Genomic DNA, 22,707 nt, shown 5'->3' with positions numbered 1-22,707 from the left:
TATTTTCATTTTTATTTATTTATTTCCCTTTCTCCTAAAACGAACACAAGAAAAAGGAAAATACCACCAATTTTAATACGTGCATGGATAAAAAGATAAAGTAATCAATAAGATGAAAACATGATAACCGTAATATATATGTCAGGTAAGATTAAAACATGATAACCTTATCTTTCGTACTCTTCCTTTTCTTTCGTCCTGACGAACTCAAACACATTCAAAATCCATTTTTTTTATAGCATCGGAACTAACAGTTTTAATTTTTAAATTGCTATTGTCATCCATGATTGCCATGTTTTACTGATAGCTGATTTATATCTTCACAAATAGTATGCCTTTTAGCAAACGCAGAACATGGAACCTAGGAAAGTAATTGCCACAAACGATAGTGTATCAGCATATAATGAGGTGGTTCACCTTAGATTGCTCTTTTTCATTAAACCGTGTTAACATATCCTTGTATCCATCATACCACATCGTACCCAATCCATGTCTCGTTAAGAAAACAGATAGTTTCGAAAAAAGATTATATAAATTACTGAACGGAAACATATAACTTCATACCTACTCCAGATAATGCATAGTACATAGCTAATAGTAAACTAACTTATTTCAGCATACCACATGTTGTTCCACAAGTTACACAAACTCAGAAGGACACATAAGTTACGAACCACGAAGGGATTCTAAGAAAAATCTTGCAAACTAACTAGCGACCTAAAAGATCATGATCACATCTTTTGAACAAAACAGCTTCGGCACAGTTTCGCCTGCCTGATTCACATGGAAGCAGCTTTTAGTAACTGGATTTATGGCGCCAAAATAACAAAACTGAAGCATGAAACATCAAACAATACATTACCTAAAATTCTGGCGTAGTATGGTCAACACTCTCCATCAAGGATATGTCAGGTGAGACTATGGAATGAAGCAATAACCAAAGAATATGATGGGAAACATTAGGGGCTTGATAACAGGTTGCGTGACACAGACTAACCCTAACAGACTATAACAGCACCGTAAGATATATAACCTAAGTCCTTCCAACTTTTCTTTGTAAAAAACAGAAAAGATGGTGAAGGGACAGACTATACCCTCCAGAGGGCAGCAAAGAAATGGAAACTTTACACACAGGGAGAAACAAGAGACAGCTAAATAGAGAAGGACAAGTAAGCAAAGCAGTAACTACAAACTAGTAAAAAGTGGATCGTCCTACGAGACCAGAATATAAGGATAAAAAGACTGATAATAAAAGAAAATTTGAAGGGGGAAAGAGGGCCAAGAGGGTTAAGCTCTATAGGCTATTGCAAGTGAAAGGATTCTACAATCTACATTATGTACTAAAACAGGACACCTATATTCTTTATCAGATTAAGCGAAGGTAACTATTCTTTCTGTTAGGACTTTATACTATGAACTACACACCATGAACTCTGCATTCCTCTATATTATATTAAACTAATATCTTTCTTCATTACCACCCATTTGTATTCCGTGCCACTCCAACCCTTTACCATGCCAATCAGCTTCTCACAATCATTTCTCTGGCAGCCTCCATCAATGTCACAAAACAAAACCCTGCTAACGTTTCCAATCATGAACCCACCACACCCATCATCATCATTCACCACAGTCAAAAGGCACACCACCACTGTACTGAAAGCTCTACACAAACTAAAGCTACAATCTTTTATTTGGTCACTTTATACACACCTAATCTTACACTAACCCAACTTCATCAACCAAAGGCACTTAATATGTACAGGAGCCTGCTGCTCCTCCAGCCTCATTCATCATCCAAGCTAAGATTGAGGATGCGACGCAACGCCTTCGTCGGCGAATCAAAGAGGTCTCTGGCACATGGAGAATGTTCCCCGCGCGGGGAGGAAGGGGCAGAACTAGCATTTAACTGCAATTCAATTTCAGGACAAGAACCAGGGAGATCGAGGGACACACTCCTCTTCGGCCTTACAGAAAATTTGGGAATAGGCAAGGAACTGGGTGGTGGAGAATTTGAATATGTAGGCCCAGCCCAAAGTTCAGAAAGCAAAATGCCCCTATCAGAAACATACTGGCCGAAACTTTTCCCCTTTCTGTGATCGATGGGAACTGGGGCGCTATTAGGAGTGGTTCTGCAACGGGTTTTGTTAGTGTTTGAAGGAGCTATCGGCGTTTTGGGGTGTTTAGTTAACGGTGAAGAGTGAGAATTGAGTGGGGTTGGTAGAATACCACATCCCGTTTGGAAAGTTCTGCAATTTATGCCCCTAAAGTCTCTCGAAGGTGAAGAGGAACCAAACTCAGCGTGGTCTTGGGGTTCCGACCGGGGGTAGCATTGGTTCCTGTGATGCGCCACAACAACAAGTGTCTCCATTTGTAACCTCAACGATTCCGACAATTTTTATTTTTTTTGTTTCCCACACTAGATCCCACTCTTACAATACAACCCAGTACGAGGTTTCAGAAAATATCGAGTCCGATAACACAAACGAAAACGACGTCATCACACGGTTGCAATCCCAAATCGCTCCCCATGAGGATCGGATCAACCGGATCTTCCCCGAAACCAATTGAAAGAAAAAGTTTTTCAGATTCTGCAAAGCTGGAAATAAACAGACAAAAAGAGAGGAGGAATCGTCAACACATGAATGACCGTGAAAATGAAAATAATATATATAAATATACATAAAAAAATAAAACAAAAAACGAAAAGCTAAAGAGAATTGATCTGAAGAGATAAAGGAACATGCAGAGTTGGTTATTAATATTTAATGTTTTGTTTATGAAGAAGTTGAAGGAGATTACCGATTAATGGAGGAGTTGGTGTTGTTTTGTTGGAATGTCTGACAGTGTTTTGAGAAAAATAAAAATAAAATGATTGGAAAGGAAAAGGAAAAGATGAAGAAGGCGAGGAAGGTTTGTAGTTAGAAGGGGATCTGGAAAAGAAGAGGAAGAGGATGAGAAAGAGTGTGAGAGTGATATATATTGTACAGTGATTATGGGTAACCGTGCCAGCTTTTCACAGTATTTAAATGTGAGAATTACTTTTCATTTTCTCACTCAGTAACGGACCGATGATGCTGTGTTACCATTTTGCCCTTCTGTGGATTTGGTTTGGTCTCATAACGTTAATGTAAGAAACTTGACTCGGATAACAGCCTCTAGACATCCCCGTTGTTGCCATTTTCTTCGCATTAGGAAACTCACGTTAGGATGAATGTTTTAAATGTGACAAATATGTTTTTAATTTTATTAATTCATGGTTTGTGTAGAATAAAGTTATTCATTTTTGCTATGAATGATCAAGTAAGTTACAAGAAATCGAATTAATTAAATTCATTGGTAAAAGACTTTTGTCATAAAATTGTCTTCTTTCATTAAGTTATGAATATTTCTATTAATTTTAATTGTTTTTTGTTTTAATTCTTTTAGAAATTATTTAATGTATGCTCTAAATTTTTTACCATATTAATGTAGTTTTCATATTTTATTAAAAACAATCAATTTTGTCTATTCAGTTAAATTAATGATAGCACAAAATAGAGGATAATATGTGACCATGTAAATAACGGTGACATTGTAAATATTTAAAATGATATGTCATTTACATTAGAATATTACATGTCTTTTACAATATCACGTTCTAATCCTTTAAAGTCTACCAACACCAATAAAAAAGACGTACGTTATTAATTATTTTTAACAAAAATAAAAGCCATATTAAAAATTTAGAGATCTCATTGATTAAATCTAAAAGAAAAAATAAGATAAAAAACTATTAAACTTGTTATTACTAAATGTTTCGGTGTAGATTTATAGGACCAAGAGACTATCCTTTTCTGACGTGGTTTTACCGCTTTCCGACACTTGAGCTAAGTTCTCCGATTATCTTTTTTCTGCCTGGGTTGCTCGATCGCATGTAATCTTGACCGTTCAGTGATCTTTATGCTTTGACCGCTCAGTCACCTTCCTGGTGGAAAGGGAGAAGTACTTGTAAAAGGCACTCTTACGCCCAAACTAGACGTGTATTGTGTATTGAAGAGTCTCAACTCTTGATTGAATATTTAGTGAATATTATAATAATTTATTATTTCTAATTATGTAGTTAAGAATTTGATTTTTTTTAAATACCATAATATTTTAGTTTCAAATAAAAGGTAGACATGGCAATTTCACTCTTAACATTCTCTTTAATAAGTTTCCATTAAAAGAGTTCTAAAATAGGAGGAAAAAAAAAAGCCTCGGTTTTCAAAGTTCATCTAAAAGTGGGTTAGAGTTAAGATGGGATTGGTCCAGCTATAAGATTTTAATTAACTCTAAAAACAATACTTTCAGCCTAGGTTAAAAGTCAAGTTGAGTTGTCTCAAGCCGAAGGCGAAAAAGGTGGCGACCTAGATTGAGGTCTAAATGGATCGCTTTGGGGGTCGAAATTTGAGATGGGTCGCTTTAGACCAATGGTCAAGATGGGTCAATTTGTGACAAAGGTCGAGACGGGCCAATTTGTGACAAAGGTCGAGACGGGTCAATTCGAGTCAAAGGTGAAAACGGGTAAACCAATGTCAAAGGTGTAAACGGGTCAGCTAGGCTGAAGGAGGAGATGGGCCGGGTTGAGCTGAAGATCGAGACAAGTTGACCTAGATCAAAAGTGGAGATGGACCAATTAAAGCTAAAGATAGTGACAGACCGTCCCAAACTGAAGGTCGACATGGGTCAACCTTGCTTGGGGAGAGGAAACTTTTTTTCCCTCTTTTCGTTTAAAATTCATTAGTATATTGACAGTCTACAATGAAAGATTATTTCTAATGTAACACCTAGTCAACATTCTAACATAATTATTCTTCTAAAACAAAAATAGTGCAACTATCATAGACCAATCAAATGTAGTCTTTTGGTCATAGGTTTGGTAATGTTTCTAATGGTCCTTAAGTAGAGTGCCCACTATTAATGCCCGTATTTGAAAAATTGACCTTATCCTCAAGGTGTTGGTTAGGAACATAATTAATTGGGTTAACAGGTGGGGTTGTATTGAGTTTTGGGTTAAATTTACTAGATTGATGTGTGGGAAACTAGCTTGCGGAGAGGGAATGGTTAAAAAGGTTGCATAAGGACACGCACTTGAATATTCTCTCCTGTTGACAATCATGATAATTTGAAGGATAATGATATTCTGACTCCTATTTTGACAACTTTTTAACATCGCCACCTGTTAGGTGGTGACTCATCCAAATGGTCGTAATTAAAAAAAAAACGATGTGGAAAGATAGGAATTAGGGATTTTAGGAGTTTTGATGTTGGCGTTTTTTGGTGTTTGGGCCCAAATTTTCATTTATCATTGTGAGAGAGGGGGTTGTACGAGAGAAAGGGTTGTTCGACGCCGTTCACTGAACCTCTAATCGTCGTTCACCGATCCTCTAACCGTTGTCATTCGTCGTTCGTCGTTCGTCGTTCGTTTCGCCGGAATCGCCATTTCAAAGCATCATTAAAGGCTTAAAAAACCATTGACGTGGGTTTTGTACATTTCCACTGTTCGTTTCAGTTTTGCTTTGTTATTGTTGTTTGGTTATTTTTTCTTGTTTTTATTTTTTCATTTTTTATCATTTTATATTTTTCTTTCTTTTTTGATGTTTTTTTTGTAGTCCTTATTTCGTGTACTGTAGATATTGTTGCAATGAAGGAAGTTGGTGAACAAAGTGAAAACTCTTGCTGTAGAATTGGGTTGGGACTATGGGTCAAATAACTGGGACCTAAAGCTAAAGTTCTGCACAACAAGGTCAACACAGTTCATGACATGAATTTTTAAGTGGAAATAATATTGATTGATAAATTAATGCCCAACCAATTCATCTTCGGCCAATGATGACCACATTTTTAACCATTTCCATTACCAAGCAAGAAAAAAGTGTAAAACTGTTGTTGCAGAATTGGGTGGGGACTAAGGATCAAATAATTGGGGACTAAAGGTTAAGGTTTTGCACAGTGAGGTAAACACAATTAGCTCATGACATGAATTTTTAAGTGGAAATAATATTGTTTGACAAATTAATGCATAACCCACTTATCTTCAACCAATGATGACCACATTTTAACCATCTCCATCATCAAGTAAACAAAAAAGTGTAAAACTCTTGTTACATAATTGGGTGGGGCCAATGATCAAATAACTAGGGACCTAAGGCTAAAGTTTTACACAATGAGGTCAACATAGTTCATGATATAAATTTTTAAGTGGAAATAATATTGTTTGACAAATTAATGCAACCAACTCATCTTCAACCAATGATGACGACATTTTTAACGATCTCTATCACCAATGACCCAAAAAGTGTAAAACTCTTGCTGTAGAACTAGGTGGGTGTAGGGAGGGGTTCAACACTCACACATACACATAAGTCTCCACATTGATAAGATATTGTCCTCTTTGGGCCAAACCCTCACGAATTTTCTTTTGGTACCACTCCAAAAGGTCTCTTATCAATGAAGGTATCTTATGTGTATATAAACCCATGTCCATCTCTTATTTTTTCTGATGTGGGACTTTGTTTGTTCTCAACATCCTCCCCTCAAACAAAGGACCACCTCCCCTACAGCGAAAGTCTTCTTTCTTATCCTCGAGTACACCATGGTCAACACTTCTCTCTCACAGTCCGTGGTCAAACACTGAGCGTCTCTTGCTCTCCACCTCTCATGATTCCCTTCCAGGCTATCTTCCACTGACCCACCTTTTAGGGCTTCACTCGATCATGGAGGGACGTACTCGTTTGAGCCCGATCACCAGACCTGAACCATGGACTCTGATATCATTTGTAGGGAGGGGTTCAACACTCACACATACACATAAGTCTCCACACTGATAAGATATTGTCCGCTTTGGGCCAAGCCCTCACAAATTTGCTTTTGGTACCACTCCAAAAGGCCTCTTATCAATGAAGGTATCTTATTTGTATATAAACTCATGTTCATCTCTTATTTTTCTGATGTGGGACTTTGTTTGTACCCAACAGTGGGGACCAAGGGTTAAATAACTGAGGACCTAAGGCTAAAGTTTTGAACAGCTTGGTCAACACCGTTCATGACATGGATTTTTAAGTGGAAATAATTTTTTTTAACAAATTAATGCACAACCAACTCATCCTCACCCAATGATGACGACATTTTTAACCAACTCCATCACCAACTTACCAAAAAAGTGTAAAACTCTTGTTGCAGAATTGGTAGAGAACCAAGGGTCAATTAATTGGAGACCTAAGCCTAAAGGTTTGCTAAGGGAGAGGTCAACACAATTCATGACTTGAATTTTTATGTGGAAATAATATTGTTTGACAAATTAATGCACATCCAACTCATCTTCGAAAACCCACGTCAATGGTAGTTTGGACCTTCAACGATGCTTCGAAACAGCAGTTGCAGCGAAGTAAACAACAAACAACGAGCGACCTAACAAACGACGACGATTGGAGGATCAGTAATCGACGGTTGGAGGTTCGGTGAACAATGTCGCACAATCCTCTCTCTCTCGCACAATCCCCTCTCTCGTAATGAGAAATTAGATTTTGAATCCAAACACCAAAAAGTGCCAACATCAAAACCCTGAAATCCGTAATTCCTCTCTTTCCAAGTCATTTTTTTTTAATTATAGCCATTTGAACCTATCATCGTCTGACTCGTAGCGGAGTTTGTTAAAAATGAGAGTTAAAATATTATTATCCATCATAGTTTGATAAGATAATGTGATAGTGTCCTTCGAATTTAGGATTTTCAGTTTTAATTTTGAACTCTGCATTTGGAAGACCTTCTAAATTATACAATCAACAATATTAATATTATTTTTTAATTTTAAAATGTACAACTAAAATATAATAATAAATTATTTTATTGAAAAGGTACATTTTAGATTATATAATCTAAAACATAATTTTAAATCCAAAAACATGTTTTAAGTTGCATAATTTTAAAATATATACAAATTTTAAAAAATAAAATTTAAATTATGTAATCTAAAAATTTCTTAAAATAACCCATCTGGAATAAACATATCAAAAAACATGAACAAAAATTAGTTATGAAAACCCTCGACGGGATAATGAGTGTCCGACTCTTGCAAAGGAAAGGATCCAATAGTACACGACTGCAAGAAGAAAAAGAATATGAAATGGAGAAAATGAGTTTAAAATATATATTTCGATAAGGGTAAACAGGTCTTTTCATGACCGGGGTGCAGATTGAATTCCTGGGTACAGGACATAATGGACCTTGCAAGTTTAAGATAATGGGCCAAAGTTATTGCAATCCTGCTTGTTGTGCACCTTCCAAGGTCCAAAAATATTAGATGTAATGTTTTCTTTTTTTATTCATGGAAGAGAAATAGATGTTGGAAAAGAATAAAGATTATAAATTAGGAGAAAGATAGAGAGAGGATAAAAAAAGAATATATATATATATATATATATATATATATATATATATATATATATAAACAAAATAATGTTATTTTTTAAAATTTCATTGTTTTTGAAAATGGATTCGCTTGAGTTAAAGTTTATTTGGGTGAGGATTTAAATCTTAATAAATTCAGTTAGTTTGTTTTACTTTTCACAGATTTTTTTTCAAATTGACCCAATCTATTTCATGAATTATGAGTGAAAACATAATTATTTTATGATGATAAAAAATAATAAAATTATTATTATTTTATTATTATATTTATGAAATTAAATATAAATACTTTTTTATATTTTTATTGTAAATACGTTATATTTATTTCGTAAGAATTTTTAATTAAAAAATAGTTAAGTTTAAAAAACTAGTCAAATAAAAAATAGTTAAAATTTAAAGAAACTGTCACTAATAGTAAAATTGGTAAAATAATTATTTTAATTTTTAAAAAATTTATTTGAAAAGTAAAATTAGAAAAAAAATGTTAACATAAAAAAATCCCTTTATATAAGTATGACAATATGATTATTTTATGAAACTATTTATTGTCAGTGCAAGATGATCCAAAATCCAAGTTTAAAAAATATTTCTAATAAATATAGAATGTTTAGCTCTTGGGTAGCTAGTTGTTTTTATTGTGATAAATTCTTCACATAATAAAAAAAATTATTTATAAATTATATTTATTTTTGGTCTATCATACACTGAAGTATGTGGTCCTTTATAGAATAAATACCCAATAAGAAACAAAACTAGGAAAAAGGAAGATATTAAGGAGACAATTTAAACCTCAATAACAAGACAAAAAGTTATCTAATAGTTATTACTCCAATTTGATAATGATAATTTTGACTACATAAGAAAGATTATGGAAATAATATAATTTATTTTAAATAACATGCATTCATAGTATAACTATTTTTCAATCATAAAAAATTAATATAACTATCTTTCTCACTATTTTATTTCAATCGCTGATCAAATCACTAACAATGTATTTCTGTCACTATTTTACAACATATACTTTAAGTTTACGTTGTCCACTATTATTAAATCTTTCAATTTGTAAAATTTATATTTTTATTTAATTATTACATTTATATGTAACTTGTTTAGAAGTATTGTGATTCCAAATGCACTTAAAGCAATATGTCTATTCATTCTTGCTCCAAAGGATTTTGAAATCTAAATCCATCTCAAGGTGCATGAGCAACCATTAAAAATATGTTCCACACATTATATAGATATTATTATCATTTATTTTATCAAGCATTAGTAATTAAAATATGTATGGTGATTTAATCAACATAATCTATTACACATAAGCTATCATAGATTTCTATTACCTATAATTTTAACAAAAAAAAAATAACTTTATGACTTATAATTACATCTAATCAATTATTTTTCTAAATAATAGGTAAAATATATATCTATGTACAAAGTGTGTCCAACATAATTAATTTTCATTCATAGTAATTAATTATTTGTGTTTTCATGATTTATTTGTCTTAAAACGCTCAAAATAATAGATTAACCTCATCAGACTTTTTTAAACACATTTTTGTCCGTTCTTAAAAGCTCATAATATACTTTTTTATCTTCAATACAATAAAAAAAGACAATTTGTGATAGATATAGGAAAATATCTGTGGCATAACAATGGTAAGAGCTTCCAAAAATTATAAATATATGACATTTACGTACATGCTTCAAAGTCTTCAAGACAGTGACACCAAAGGTCCAAAAAGAATAGTATTACAACCAAATTGTGGTAATATGTTGATGAAAATTTACTTTTAATAAAACTAGTTATTTATCCAATATATTGATTTAATTATTTAGGATTCTACAAAATATATTTTTACACTGCATAAATATTTTGTAGTTTTGTTTAATGTGTAACCTCACACATCATAATTAGATTACATTGTGATAGCCTTCCCAATTTCACCACCATTTAATTATGACTGGTAAATCATAAGAGACTTCAAACTCAACATCTACTCAAAATTAGTATGAGCATACTTAATAAGAATATCTATCTCTAAGATATTATAGTTATCGACAAGATCTTTTCCATTATAGCTACATAAGCTTTCATCCACGTTAACTTATAATGTTGTTTATATATATGTTAACTAAACTTCTTTTAACAACACTTTTTCAAAAACATTTTGACAACGTGACAACTTGTGATTGGTCCGTTTTAAATATTTTTTAAATATAAATTCAAATAGACCAATAAAATGATGATACATGTCTCTTTATAAAAAAAGTTATCATTGTCAAAATATCATTGTCCTTTTTAAAATTGAGATATGAAGACTGATGAATAGTTTAGGTGGCTGGATTTAACAAAACAGAAAAAGATAAAATGAAATTTAACACTGAGGAAAGTGTTTTCACTGTTTAATTACCCCTGAAAAACAGAAGATTTAACAGGATGTAGAAAGTAGGAATAAATGGTAACCTTTAGCAGAAGGAATGGGATTAGACATATGTGTATTGGGAGAAAAATGAAGCAAAAATATTGTGTGTATGATGAAGTATAAAGTAGTGAACTCCCCCACCACGTGCTTGCTGAGTAAAGGTATTGGACCATCCTAGTTTCTTCTACTAGATAATATTTCCTTCTTTCAATTCCTATATACTGAACCATCTTCAAGAAACTTTGAATGGAAATTGTAAAAATCTCTTTCTGAATCGTTTTTAGGAATACAGACATGCAGGAACAGGGTTTTACAGTAAAAAGAAAATCGTGGTTGTGCATGTGCCCTATCAGAAGCCGCATATGGTCCAAAAGAATGAAATATAGGTGTTAGAATTTAGCCTTTGGCAATATTCTTCTTCTCCCAGTGGTTAAACAAAACGAGTGTTTCGCTGTTTCCAGTGTAGTGAACACAGTGCTACGTACATTAATAATGGAACATCGAAGTAGGGGTCACATTTTCGTGTTGCCCAAATGCGCTTTCGCCAACAAAAGCCAAGCCATCATGAGCATAGGAACATGGATTTACTCCTTTTCAACGCAAAAACCACACAGGATTTTCGCCATCATATCCCAACAAATTTTATGCCTCTGCTTTTAGGATCAAAATAAATATCCAACCACTATACTCCAAATTATCATTTATCATCAATAACTCTTACTCGTTTACAGCATGCTTGGATTTAGTGCCGATTAGAGTTTTTCTTTTACCCTACTTCACGTGTGTTCATTAGAAAACAGCATGGACGACAGATTAAGAAAATTTCTTCACTGCATCTCTGGTTTTGAAGAGTTTTATAAAAGTGCAATTGATTACACACAGCGACATATCCTCCAAAAGAACAAAACATAACTGTTAGAAGTTACTCTTTGGCCTTTTCCCTTTGCGATTCAGTGCCTTATTTAGTTTCACGTCCAGTTAAAACTGCCACACTCCTGCAAGGTAATTTAATTAATTAATAATGCAGCATTAACAGGATAGGGGATATATCCAGCCTGGTTTCTCAATAATATATGCCAGAAAGATAATTGGAACGAAAGATACTTTATGCAAGAAAATCACAGTGCGAATATGCACGGAAGAGATAACTTGGCTATTCACGTGTTATTTCTGCCATGTCTTCCTTTAATATATATATATATATATATGATAGATCATCGAACAGATAAAACAAACAATGTTGTTATGTAATGAAGTACCTCAAGCCGTAGAATTCATGTACTAGTTATAAGTATTTAGGATTGTCATAAATTCTTACATGTAATAGCTTTTAATTGCCAATGAGACCTATAATGAAGGAGGAACGATTAGTTGAATAATTACCATAACTTTGAAAAAAGAAAGTTATAGTTAGTAAGGCTAACCCATCAATGTATGGAGTCATTTATACACATCTTTAGGAGGTGAAAATTCATGTTTGCATATATTTTTGTACGTTGCCAAATTTTTGAATGGCTCAAGACTCAAGAAATCCATATACATGTGACCGACTCTGTACTACACTCACTACTCCATATACCTAAGACAAAGAAATATATATGTTAAATGTCATAGAATTTATATGATAAATATAGAAGAGACATTACTACTTACATGCATCATATAGTTGGATGACAGAAATGTTTAACATTTGTTCTCCACCAATCAACTTAATTACATCATTGAAGTTTATGTAGAATGGTACATCATCTTCGAGTCCAAATACTTTGAAGTACGATTGCATTTTTTTTTTTGTTTTCTCTTGAACCTAGGCAACATGGTCGTAAACTTTGACATATGATAATCTTTTGCTTCTTCTATATCACTATCTTCATTAATAGCGGGATCTTCCACCTCTTTTTCATGTTAGATGAACTGAAATAAATATATGTAAAAATTTAGTTCATCAATTTATAAATTACAAAAAAGGTTTCTAGGCCAACTATGAATGTACCTAAAGCCTCTCCTATAAGTTGAAGCTTTGTAGTTGGTAGGTAGTTAGTAGAGACAATCATGCATTTAGATCTTTAACTTCATCCACCACCACACATGTGTAGTTCGGTTGTATAAGAACACCATGGATGGTTAACCTTAATTTCATTTGTCGTCCTATTGAAACCACATGCAGGGGGATCTCCATCAACATATAACCCATATTGAAAGGATTGTTCGATAGTGGATAAAAAGCTTTTATGTTGACTTGAACTCGTTCAAGAAGTTCATCAACTTGTTCTTGAGTGAATTATTTACTCCCAACCATGGACTAGAACTTTTCTTCAAAAATTTTCTCCAAAGATACCTTTATTTGATTCATTTTATCTTCAAACTTTAGCAGCATCTTAGTTAAAGTATCCTGATTTATAGACTGACTACTTGTTCTTTGTGGTAGACCAAAGTAATCTCAAAGTCTCCATGAATCAGAAGTGCCACGTACACGACCTAGATGCTCAAGTTTTCCAATTGTTTTAGTAATTATATCATTATAACCATATGGAACAAATGAACCTTGAATGGTTTATTGAATTAAGGAATCCTACAAACACATTCAAGTTTAATTGTAAACATATTCATAATGAAATATGATTTTGGGTTTAGTACGTACAATTTTGTCAAGGATTAATTTGAGCAAACTATGAACTCATCTGCCCATGAGACTTAGTCTGAGACGTCTTCCGCAATTCATACCTAGGAATTATATTTACTAGCTCAGAAGACTTCAATCCTACAACTTCATCTTTAGACTTCCTTATACGTTTGTATACCCACCTCAGGACTCTAAATGGGTTATATCATTAAGTTTAGGTTTTTGCTGCGTGATAGAGGACTCTTTCCTGATTCAATAGAAGAAGAATTTAAAGAGGAGTATTTACAATTAAAAGGAGATGAACACATGAAGATCATAACTTGAAACACAATTATAAAATATTTTAATTAAAAGTAATTGTAATTTTCTTTTAATTTCTATTTTTGAATTTTAAAATTATTTTTAGACGTAATGTATTTAAGAATTTATTTTAAAGTTTCTTAAATGATTTAAGCATTTGTATCTATATATAAAAACACCAAATACATAAACAATTTGGTTTGTGAATAAAACTTTTGAAATCAGTGAGAGGATTAATGTATGTATAAAATCATGCATTCAATGTATAACGAAATAGTACATAAGTATAAGGAAACATATATAACCTAACAATCTTTTGTCATAAATGTAAAAGATAAGCATGAGGTTGTTAATACAGTATAGGATGTTTATATGTTGGATTAGATAATATTTAGGTAGACCAACTTATATAAGTTGAAGATAAGGTGATTAGAAGCTTCCGGCAACAATGGTTGGATATAACCTACGGTTCATAGGAGACATTTGGATTATTTGGATTAGACAATTCGTAGAATAGGAGAGCTAAAGATAAAACACTGTATTTTTACATTTTTCTTTTATATATGAATTGAAACATTTTAAATACTTCATTCATTTTTATATATTTATTATTGCTTATAAAAATAATTGAAGCAAAAGTGTGATGGCCATAATGAAATAACATTAATATTTTGAGTATATATATAAGTTGTATGCAACCTTCTCAATTCTCTGCCCTGAAGAGGAAATGGAAGTTATGGTTGGAAAGGAGAGTAGTCTCGTAGGACACGTCTTCATTGTGATAGGAAAATAATATTTTGATAACTCTTTTTTAACAACTTTTTAACAACAGGATACGTGTTATCATTTTATTCGTCTGTTTGAATTTATGTTTAAAAAAATATTTAAAACGGACAAATCATAGATTGTCACGTATACGTTGTTAAAAAGTTGTCAAAAAAGAGTTGTTAAAGAGAATTATTCATTGTGATAACTTGCATGAATAGTGAAAAATAAAATAGTTATCTCTAATACATCGTTTTCCAAAGCCATTTTTTCTGGAAATGAAATGGACCAACCACGAGTAATGCCAGTTCAACGTAAATTTGTCTTGTACCATTTGGAACCTTCTAATTTTATTTTATGGATTTTCATTTTCATGTGTTTATTATGCATAGTTAATATAAGAAAAGAATTACAGTGACACTTGAAGACTCATAACAATATGCTTTTGTTTGATACCTTTTATAACCATTCCCCATGTGCAATTTGCTTTTATCACAAACAACATATTCTCAAAATCGGATCAGTTTGACTGTACTGCCCATCTACGCCTTGTCCTAGTAAAGAAACTTTCATTATCCATGCATACCATAATTACATTTTTTAACACTTTTTTTTATAAAATTTATATATATTGAAAATTAATCATGGAATCTTCAGTTAATCTATACAATAAGAGGAAAGAGACATATAGGGTGATATTATATAATAAACAAACATAATATATACACATATGGTGTAAAGTGTCCATGTACATATACAATTAATTCATCATGAAAAATCAACGTATGAGAAAAATATGAACTAGTATCTTATTAGAAAAAAGAAATTAATTGATTTTATAACTCCAACCTAAAAGATTACCAAACTAGATCACAATTTAAATAAACTACCATAGATATTCAACGTACATCAATCTGAAAACATCCTCATGATAAATTGAGAGCAAAGATCACTACCTAAATTCCATTATATATATATATATATATATATATATATATATATTATTAAAATACAGAGTGTTTGAAAGTTGCAGCACACTTTGTTTTCCTCTCTTAATAAATATCAATTCACGCATAAAATAATGACCAAATTTGACAAGAATAAGAACATGAAACCACCCGTAAAAAGGATTTTTTTCATACTGATTGATGATGTTTAATAAGCTAACGTAATAAAAAATGTACGATCGTAAAATTATAATTTTTTTTGCAAATTTTTTAACAATAATTGTTTAAATAGCTGTTGCTAAAAATAAAAATGTCAAATTATCTTAATTAATTTTCAGCTATGATCATTATAATATTTTTTAGGTTTAATAGGTTCGGAGGTCCCTATATTTGGAGGTTTGTTTCAATTGGGTCCTTCAATTTTTGAAGTGATCAATTAAGTCCCTAATTTTGTCAATTTGAATCAATAAAAGCCTTCCTGTTAAATGCAGTTAACGCCGTGAAGTTTTTGAACATGTGGCACGCTGACGCTTCCAGGTGGCATCGTTTCAAGTGTATAGGTGGATTATAAAAGGGTGAAATCCCTAAATTAAAAGGGTGTATTTGAAGGTGAAATCCTTAAATTAAAAGGGATTTCACCCTTTTATAATCCACCTATGCACTTGAAACGGTGCCATCTGGAAGCATTAGCGTGTCACATGTTCAAAAACTTTACGGTGTTAACTGGATTTAACGGAAAGACTTTTATTGATTCAAATTAACAAAATTAGGGACCTAATTGATCACTTTCAAAATTAAAGGATCTAATTGAAACAAACTCCCAAATATAAGGAGCTCCGAACCTATTAAACATATTTTTTATTGTTTCAATTTGTGGGATCAAGGTTATAAGTTTTTTAAGTTTCTACTCTTTGTTTTAGTTTGTCTCGTCCTTCATTCTGTTTGGTGGTACTGAAGTTATCAAAAGATATTCTAATGTCAAAGTCAACAAAAATTTGGCAAACTTAGTAATGAATGCATATCAAACCTGTATTTATAGATTATGGTCCAATTAGATTATGCTAATAATGGTCTAACTAGATTGTGCATTGGCTTAAGTTAATCATCATCAATCTTAATTATTATTTAAAATTGATTGCTTGTTGCATGTTATTTGATCGATGAATCTATGGAATATTTTTGACTATTTGGGTTGTACGATCTAAGATTGATTGGACGACCATATAATACACCTAGGAATACTATAATATTTTGATATTTGTTATACTCTTACGTAGGGATGATATAAATCTAATTTTTTGGATTTTATTCGAATTTATCTTTGTTTTGATGAGAATATCTGTATTAACTGAATATGAGTATGACTAATATCTAATTTTTTAAATTGGGTATAAGAATAGGATGAGTATGTATGTATATATCTATCACATCCTTGTCCCAATACTAGTCTCAATATTCATCATATCTCTGTTTAAATTATTAAAATATTAATAATTTATTAGATAATTTAAAATATATATAATTTACTAAGATATATGATGATGAAGGTATCTCCTATCATACCTATTTTTTTTTTCTATATTTAGATGGATTGAATACAAGTAAAACTACTAATGATTTTCAATTAATAAATGTTTTGGTTATTATAAAATTTTAATTAAGTGTAATTGTTTAGTATTTATATATTTCTTTGAATTTTCATTGTTATTTGATATTTTAATTTGAGATTTATATAATTATAATATTTTCCCTAATATTTGATATCTAAAAAAAGAGAATATGTTTTTTTAATGTTGAATATTTTGATAATATCATGATTTATTTATTGTAATTTTTTTTATAAAAATGATTTAATTGATATTTGTAATAGTAAAAACACGAGTATTTATATAGGTATGACAGTATATCCGTTATGTAGTTGAGATGAGGATAAGATAAAAATTATATACTCATTGAATTTTGGGAATAAGGATGAAGATGAATTTTTATTTATGAGATAATGAATTATCATCCTTACTCCTTTGTTCTACAAATTCTATATGAAAAATAAATTAAAATAAATACTACATTAAAGAAATGGAGGTGCCAAATGATCTCAATTCATTCTGTACTAATTCTAATTAAGCTTTCATACATTTTTTATTTTTAAGATTTAAAAATAAATAAATATAGTTTCTTTTATCTAATTGAGTTAAATTATTTTGATGTATCAAATAACATTTTAATCTTGTGTTTGAGTAATTTATACTTTTGACACGTTCTAAACTTAATTGTCAATCTAAAACACTAGTTAAGATGTAAAAAAAATTAACATAATTAAATTAAAAAAATTATATACAATTATAATTTAAGATAAAAACGAGTCTAATTTACGTTTAAATTTATAAACTAATAATATATTTAACTATGTTCTTTACGATTTGATTACATTTTAAAGGACGAATTTGTCCACCCTCATATATCTGCCATGTCCCAATCGTACTATAAAGTATAATAAATACTGTATTCACAATAACACTATCCTGGGAGAAATCTGGTTACCAGTTACAAATATTATAATTCTGAATTGTTCTTAATCTTATTATTTTTCAAACAAAATTAAAATTTCCTCTTGGTATCCCCATAATAAAATCCTGCATTGATTAATATAAACTTGGAATAATTATAAGACAGAATTAAAACTTTAACTGAATAACACCTAAAACAATCTTAAATAACCCCATTTAATTAAATTTCATCTTAATGATAAGAAAGATATGTAAAAGGTGTCTCTTTCAGAGTAGAAAGTAGAGAGAAAAAAACTTTTGAGGCCGTGCAGCTACGCGCCTTAGAGGAAACGAAATCAATGGTTTGATCGAAGAGAGGGGGTCCGATTTTTATACCAGTTTGTTCTACTGCTGTCGTACGAACTTTCTCTTTCATTTACCTTTTTTCTTTTTCGGAAAAAAGAAATAATTTAACTCATTCGTGCAATAAAAATTATTAATATATATATATATATATATATATATATATATATATATATATATATATATATATATATATATATATATATATGGTCTATACCAATTCACCTAAACCAAGAATGCATGATGCCAAACATGCCGCGAACTGGAGAAAGAAGAAGAAGAAAAAGATACAACCTTAGCCGCTTGAACTTGAACCTATGTTTCTCAATTCCCATGCAATCGTTCACACCACAATCTTCCCCTACCGCCACCTCTTCAACCCTTCTTCACAATCAAAACAAAACACCTCTATCACAAACCGCCACGTCACCGTCCCCGATCAACAACTTCAACTACGACCCTACTAACCCATTCCCGAACCTCGGACCCGAACCCCAACCTGCTGACCTGGCCTCCGCTTTCGTCTCCCACCGCTTCTTCTTCACCTACCCCGGCCGCTCCAACTCCATCGTCGAATCCACCATCACCGACACCGATTTCGCCACCTCCTCGTCCTCGCTGGGAAATCCAGTCGCCACCGTTGACGAAAAGGCAAAAACGGCGCTCGAAGGCAGCGTTGCGGTGGAGATGTACTCGCTGGACCCCTACGCGGATTTCCGGCGCTCCATGGAGGAGATGGTGGCGGCGAGTCCCGAGTTGATCGACGTGGCGGCTAATTGGAAAGAGCTTCTTTTCTGCTACCTCGCGCTCAACCCGAAGAGCACGCACAAGTTCATCCTCTGCGCTTTTTCTGATCTTCTTCTAAGCCTCATCTCGCACTCTTCTCCTCCGCCGCAGGATGAAGGTGCCGGCGATGGATGTTCGAATTCGATACAGTAACTGTTGGCAAGTTGCATTTGCTTCTGTAAGTTAAAAAAAACTTCAACGTGATTAATTAATGGAATCGACATTTCGTAAGAATTAATTAATATTATAAAGTTTTCTTCGCCGTAATTTTTTCTATTTAAGTAATTAATTAATTAATTAAGTTAGTGCGTCTTGATATTTCTTTTTTTTGGGTAAAAACTAAGTGGGTTCGTAGAATTTTGAGTTAGAGCAAGTGGTGTTAACTTGATACCATTCAGATTTTTTATAAATTTTAATTAAAATAATATTATTTTATTATTATTTCAATGTATTTTAATATAAAAAAATGATAATTAAAGTTTTATAAATTTAGAATGACTTTATTATATTGTAACTTTTTTTAAATTTTAATTGTTAACATTTCATTTTATGATTTTATTTTAGTTAAAAGTCGTAATATAATTTTATTTTATTTTAGTTAAAGTCGTAATACAATTTTATTTTAATGAGTTAAAATCGTTGACATAATTTATTATATAATACAATTTATTTATTTTATAGTTATTTAATATTTGTATTATTTTAATAATTCAAAACAATTTTTTTTACCACTTTTAACTGTTTTTTGTTTGTGAAGGTCCGTGGGGAACAGAAACCTGAACCCGATCTCAAAGTTGGTCCCCTAAGCCATGCATTCCATGTCCTGGATACATTTTTTCAACATGAAAAATTCACATCTGTTTTAAAAAAAAATCATTAATCAACTCTTTCTACTAATATTATAATAATGATAAATTTAAAAATTTATTTATATTTATTATTGCTGAATAATTATATCTGTGATCCCTATTAAGTCTGTATTTAATTGTTTAATTAGCTTTAAATACGATTAAATGAATTTGTAAAAGTTCGAGATGTAATTACTGACCCAGAACAAATACATATTATTTCCCTAACATTTGATCATTTAATATGAATCTATGAAATACACATCATGAAATTGAACTCAAAATAACATGTTTTAGGATTTTAAATCAAGCTCACTCGAACCGACACTTTGGTGATTAAAGATTTTCTACTGGATTATTTAGGAGTCTAGATTTTTTACTAAATTCTTTTGTGCCGTCATCTAATGAGTAAAGAAAATACATTGATAGTTGGTATATTAAATTTTTTTAATATATTTTAAAATATTAAAATTAGTGTCTATCATGTTTGAAAGTACAAGAATAGTAAAAATAACTCGGTAGAGAATCTAAACTTCATTTTGGTTTAAGAAATCACATTTACGAACTTTTAGAGCAAACTTCATCATTTATAGACAATATCACACGAATGTTTTCTATTTCTCTCAAAATTAATATAATAATTTACTGACTCGCTTAACATACATGGAGAACTCTATTCCATTCGTCCATTATATATATACATTACGTTAGGGAAATAAACAAGCAATTTTCTAGTTGAATTATAGAACAAAGAAAAAAACTCTGAAAGGAGCACAAGTTATTTTGTCTTTAGAATATTCAAGAACGGTGACAGTATTGAGCTGAAATGCCAGTGTTGTTATTTCTGTGTCACACTTAATATATATATATATATATATATAGATAGATAGATCCCAGTCAGGTTTGATCAGGATGTGCATAAAAGACATAGTTAAAATTTGCAGGTTGAAATTCAGTGTCAACCTCCAGTCTGTCTTCTAGGTTGATCATTAATAATATTATTATTTAAGTCTTGAAAGTGTTCCAAAGTGGTAAGAAATTGTGACAGATATAAATATAAGTGAATAAATTATAGTACTGGGTCATGGAGTAATCGTCTTCTGATTGTACGAATGGACTGGTTTGCAGGCAGAGAGTGAATAGCTACATCAGAAAACGCCACATGCAGATAAGAGAATAAGAATTGGAAAACAGCTAGACAATGGCAGGGGCAATAAAAGGAAGTTTATAGTGTTTATTTTTTAGTGGAAACTTAATTGCGCGGTACCATGCACATAATAATACCAGTTTCGCTGTAGGAACACTCTAATTCTTATTACTGTGTAGCATATGTCAACTGCTACTCGTCAATATATGCCCTATTGGGTTTTCTACTCGTCACAATCACGGAAACAGATACATTTTTTAAAACATACAAAATACGAATACACAGTGTTTTAAAGAGAATTTTTTTGTTTTAAAAAAAGTCGTGTTAGAATACAATTTATCTTTTAATTACTTTCAAACTAATATTATAATTATGTTTTAAAATATGACTATATATTTTCTTAAAAAATATTAAAGTTTTCTTTCAAAACATTAATTTTTCAAGTTAATATTGTGTTTTAAGAAACAACTTCAAATATATTTTTAAAATGAAAAAAAAATATTTCCACTTTTATGTGTGTGTCGACAAGAATGTTGTAATGAAGAGAGATAAAGAAATAAAATTATGAAAATATCATATAAATTAGAAAATGCTTAATTAGGAAAAACAAGAATGTAGAATATATAATTATGTTACAACGTACATAAATAATGTAACTAATGCATTTACTTAAAATGTTCCTAAAAGTTATATATGGGTTCTCTGGTAAAAAAAAACTTGTTTTCTACTGTCTTTTTTGAAAATATTATTAGAAGGGCAAAAGGTTACTAACTTTTGCATGAAAAATAACAGCGTTCAACAAATACCTTATAATATACCATCATACCATATCTGCCCTTCATTCTGTTGGGCAACCAAGACCAACTTAGTGACCAAATTGAAAGAAAGCAGACAAATGAACAAGTTGTCTTAATTTTCTGTAGTTGTAAAGAGTACTTTTTGGTGTCCATGTTAATGTCACTTAGAACCAATCCATTTTAATTAACAATAACTCCAAACCAAGATAGTAAATCCACAACAGAACATTAAATGTAAAACAGTTTAATCCACCAAATGATAAAATAGGCAAGGAGCAGTCTTATGTAGGATGATGCTTCTCCTCTGAGATTGAACTTGGATTGTATCTTGTCAAGGATCACCCTCCACAAACCTAGATAAAGAAAACGTGTCAACATGCTTATGCAATGTTAGTACAGTGCGTGCGTGCATGTGTCCAGGGATACACAACATTTTCCAGTAGTCTCTATCAAAATGCAGCTTTTTTATGAATTAAATTCTCACCAGGAACTTTATGTAAGCTTTGGTATCTTCTTCTGCAACTTTTCTGTGCCACGACATACCAACAGATTCACGCCCTTTATTATGTTCTCTGTTCTCAAATCGAGTGGCTCAAACCCAAAAGAACGAACCCAAGTTTCTTTTGTTTGTTTCACGGTCGGTACCACCAATAACTCAACGTTGAGGTGGCTGAGTGTCTGGTAATAGTCATAGAAACAAAAGTTAGTTGTGAAGTAAGCAAAACCAAAAAAATAATGTACATTGTAGTCGCGGTTTCATGGCAACTTTTGATATTTTAAAAC

At 31.5% G+C, this 22,707-nt stretch overlaps 2 protein-coding genes across 3 annotated transcripts; one reads left to right on the top strand and one right to left on the bottom strand.

Annotated features, from left to right (window-relative positions):
- Positions 1–512: 512 nt before the first annotated feature.
- Positions 513–2,983, bottom strand: LOC106758003. The gene is made up of 2 exons (XM_022779081.1): positions 2,803–2,983; positions 513–2,599 (listed from the first exon to the last, which is right to left on the bottom strand). Exon 2 carries the CDS (start codon positions 2,369–2,371, stop codon positions 1,787–1,789), a length of 585 nt encoding a protein of 194 aa, XP_022634802.1. The 5' UTR covers positions 2,372–2,599; positions 2,803–2,983; the 3' UTR covers positions 513–1,786.
- Positions 2,984–18,580: 15,597 nt separating this feature from the next.
- On the top strand, positions 18,581–21,141 carry LOC106756864 (transcription repressor OFP16-like). 2 transcript variants are annotated; one of them, XM_022778955.1, is made up of 2 exons: positions 18,581–19,310; positions 21,109–21,141. In XM_022778955.1, the coding sequence occupies exon 1, from the start codon at positions 18,587–18,589 to the stop codon at positions 19,283–19,285; it is 699 nt and encodes a 232-aa protein (XP_022634676.1). In that variant the 5' UTR covers positions 18,581–18,586; the 3' UTR covers positions 19,286–19,310; positions 21,109–21,141. The 2 variants fall into 2 exon arrangements, with proteins under 2 accessions (XP_022634676.1, XP_014494952.2); XM_014639466.2 differs by lacking the exon at positions 21,109–21,141 and adding an exon at positions 19,890–20,063.
- The last annotated feature ends 1,566 nt before the right edge of the window (positions 21,142–22,707 follow it).

This window comes from Vigna radiata, chromosome 3 (assembly GCF_000741045.1).
Source record: "Vigna radiata var. radiata cultivar VC1973A chromosome 3, Vradiata_ver6, whole genome shotgun sequence".
NCBI lineage: Eukaryota > Viridiplantae > Streptophyta > Magnoliopsida > Fabales > Fabaceae > Vigna > Vigna radiata.
This window is presented reverse-complemented; position numbering and strand designations above follow the sequence as displayed.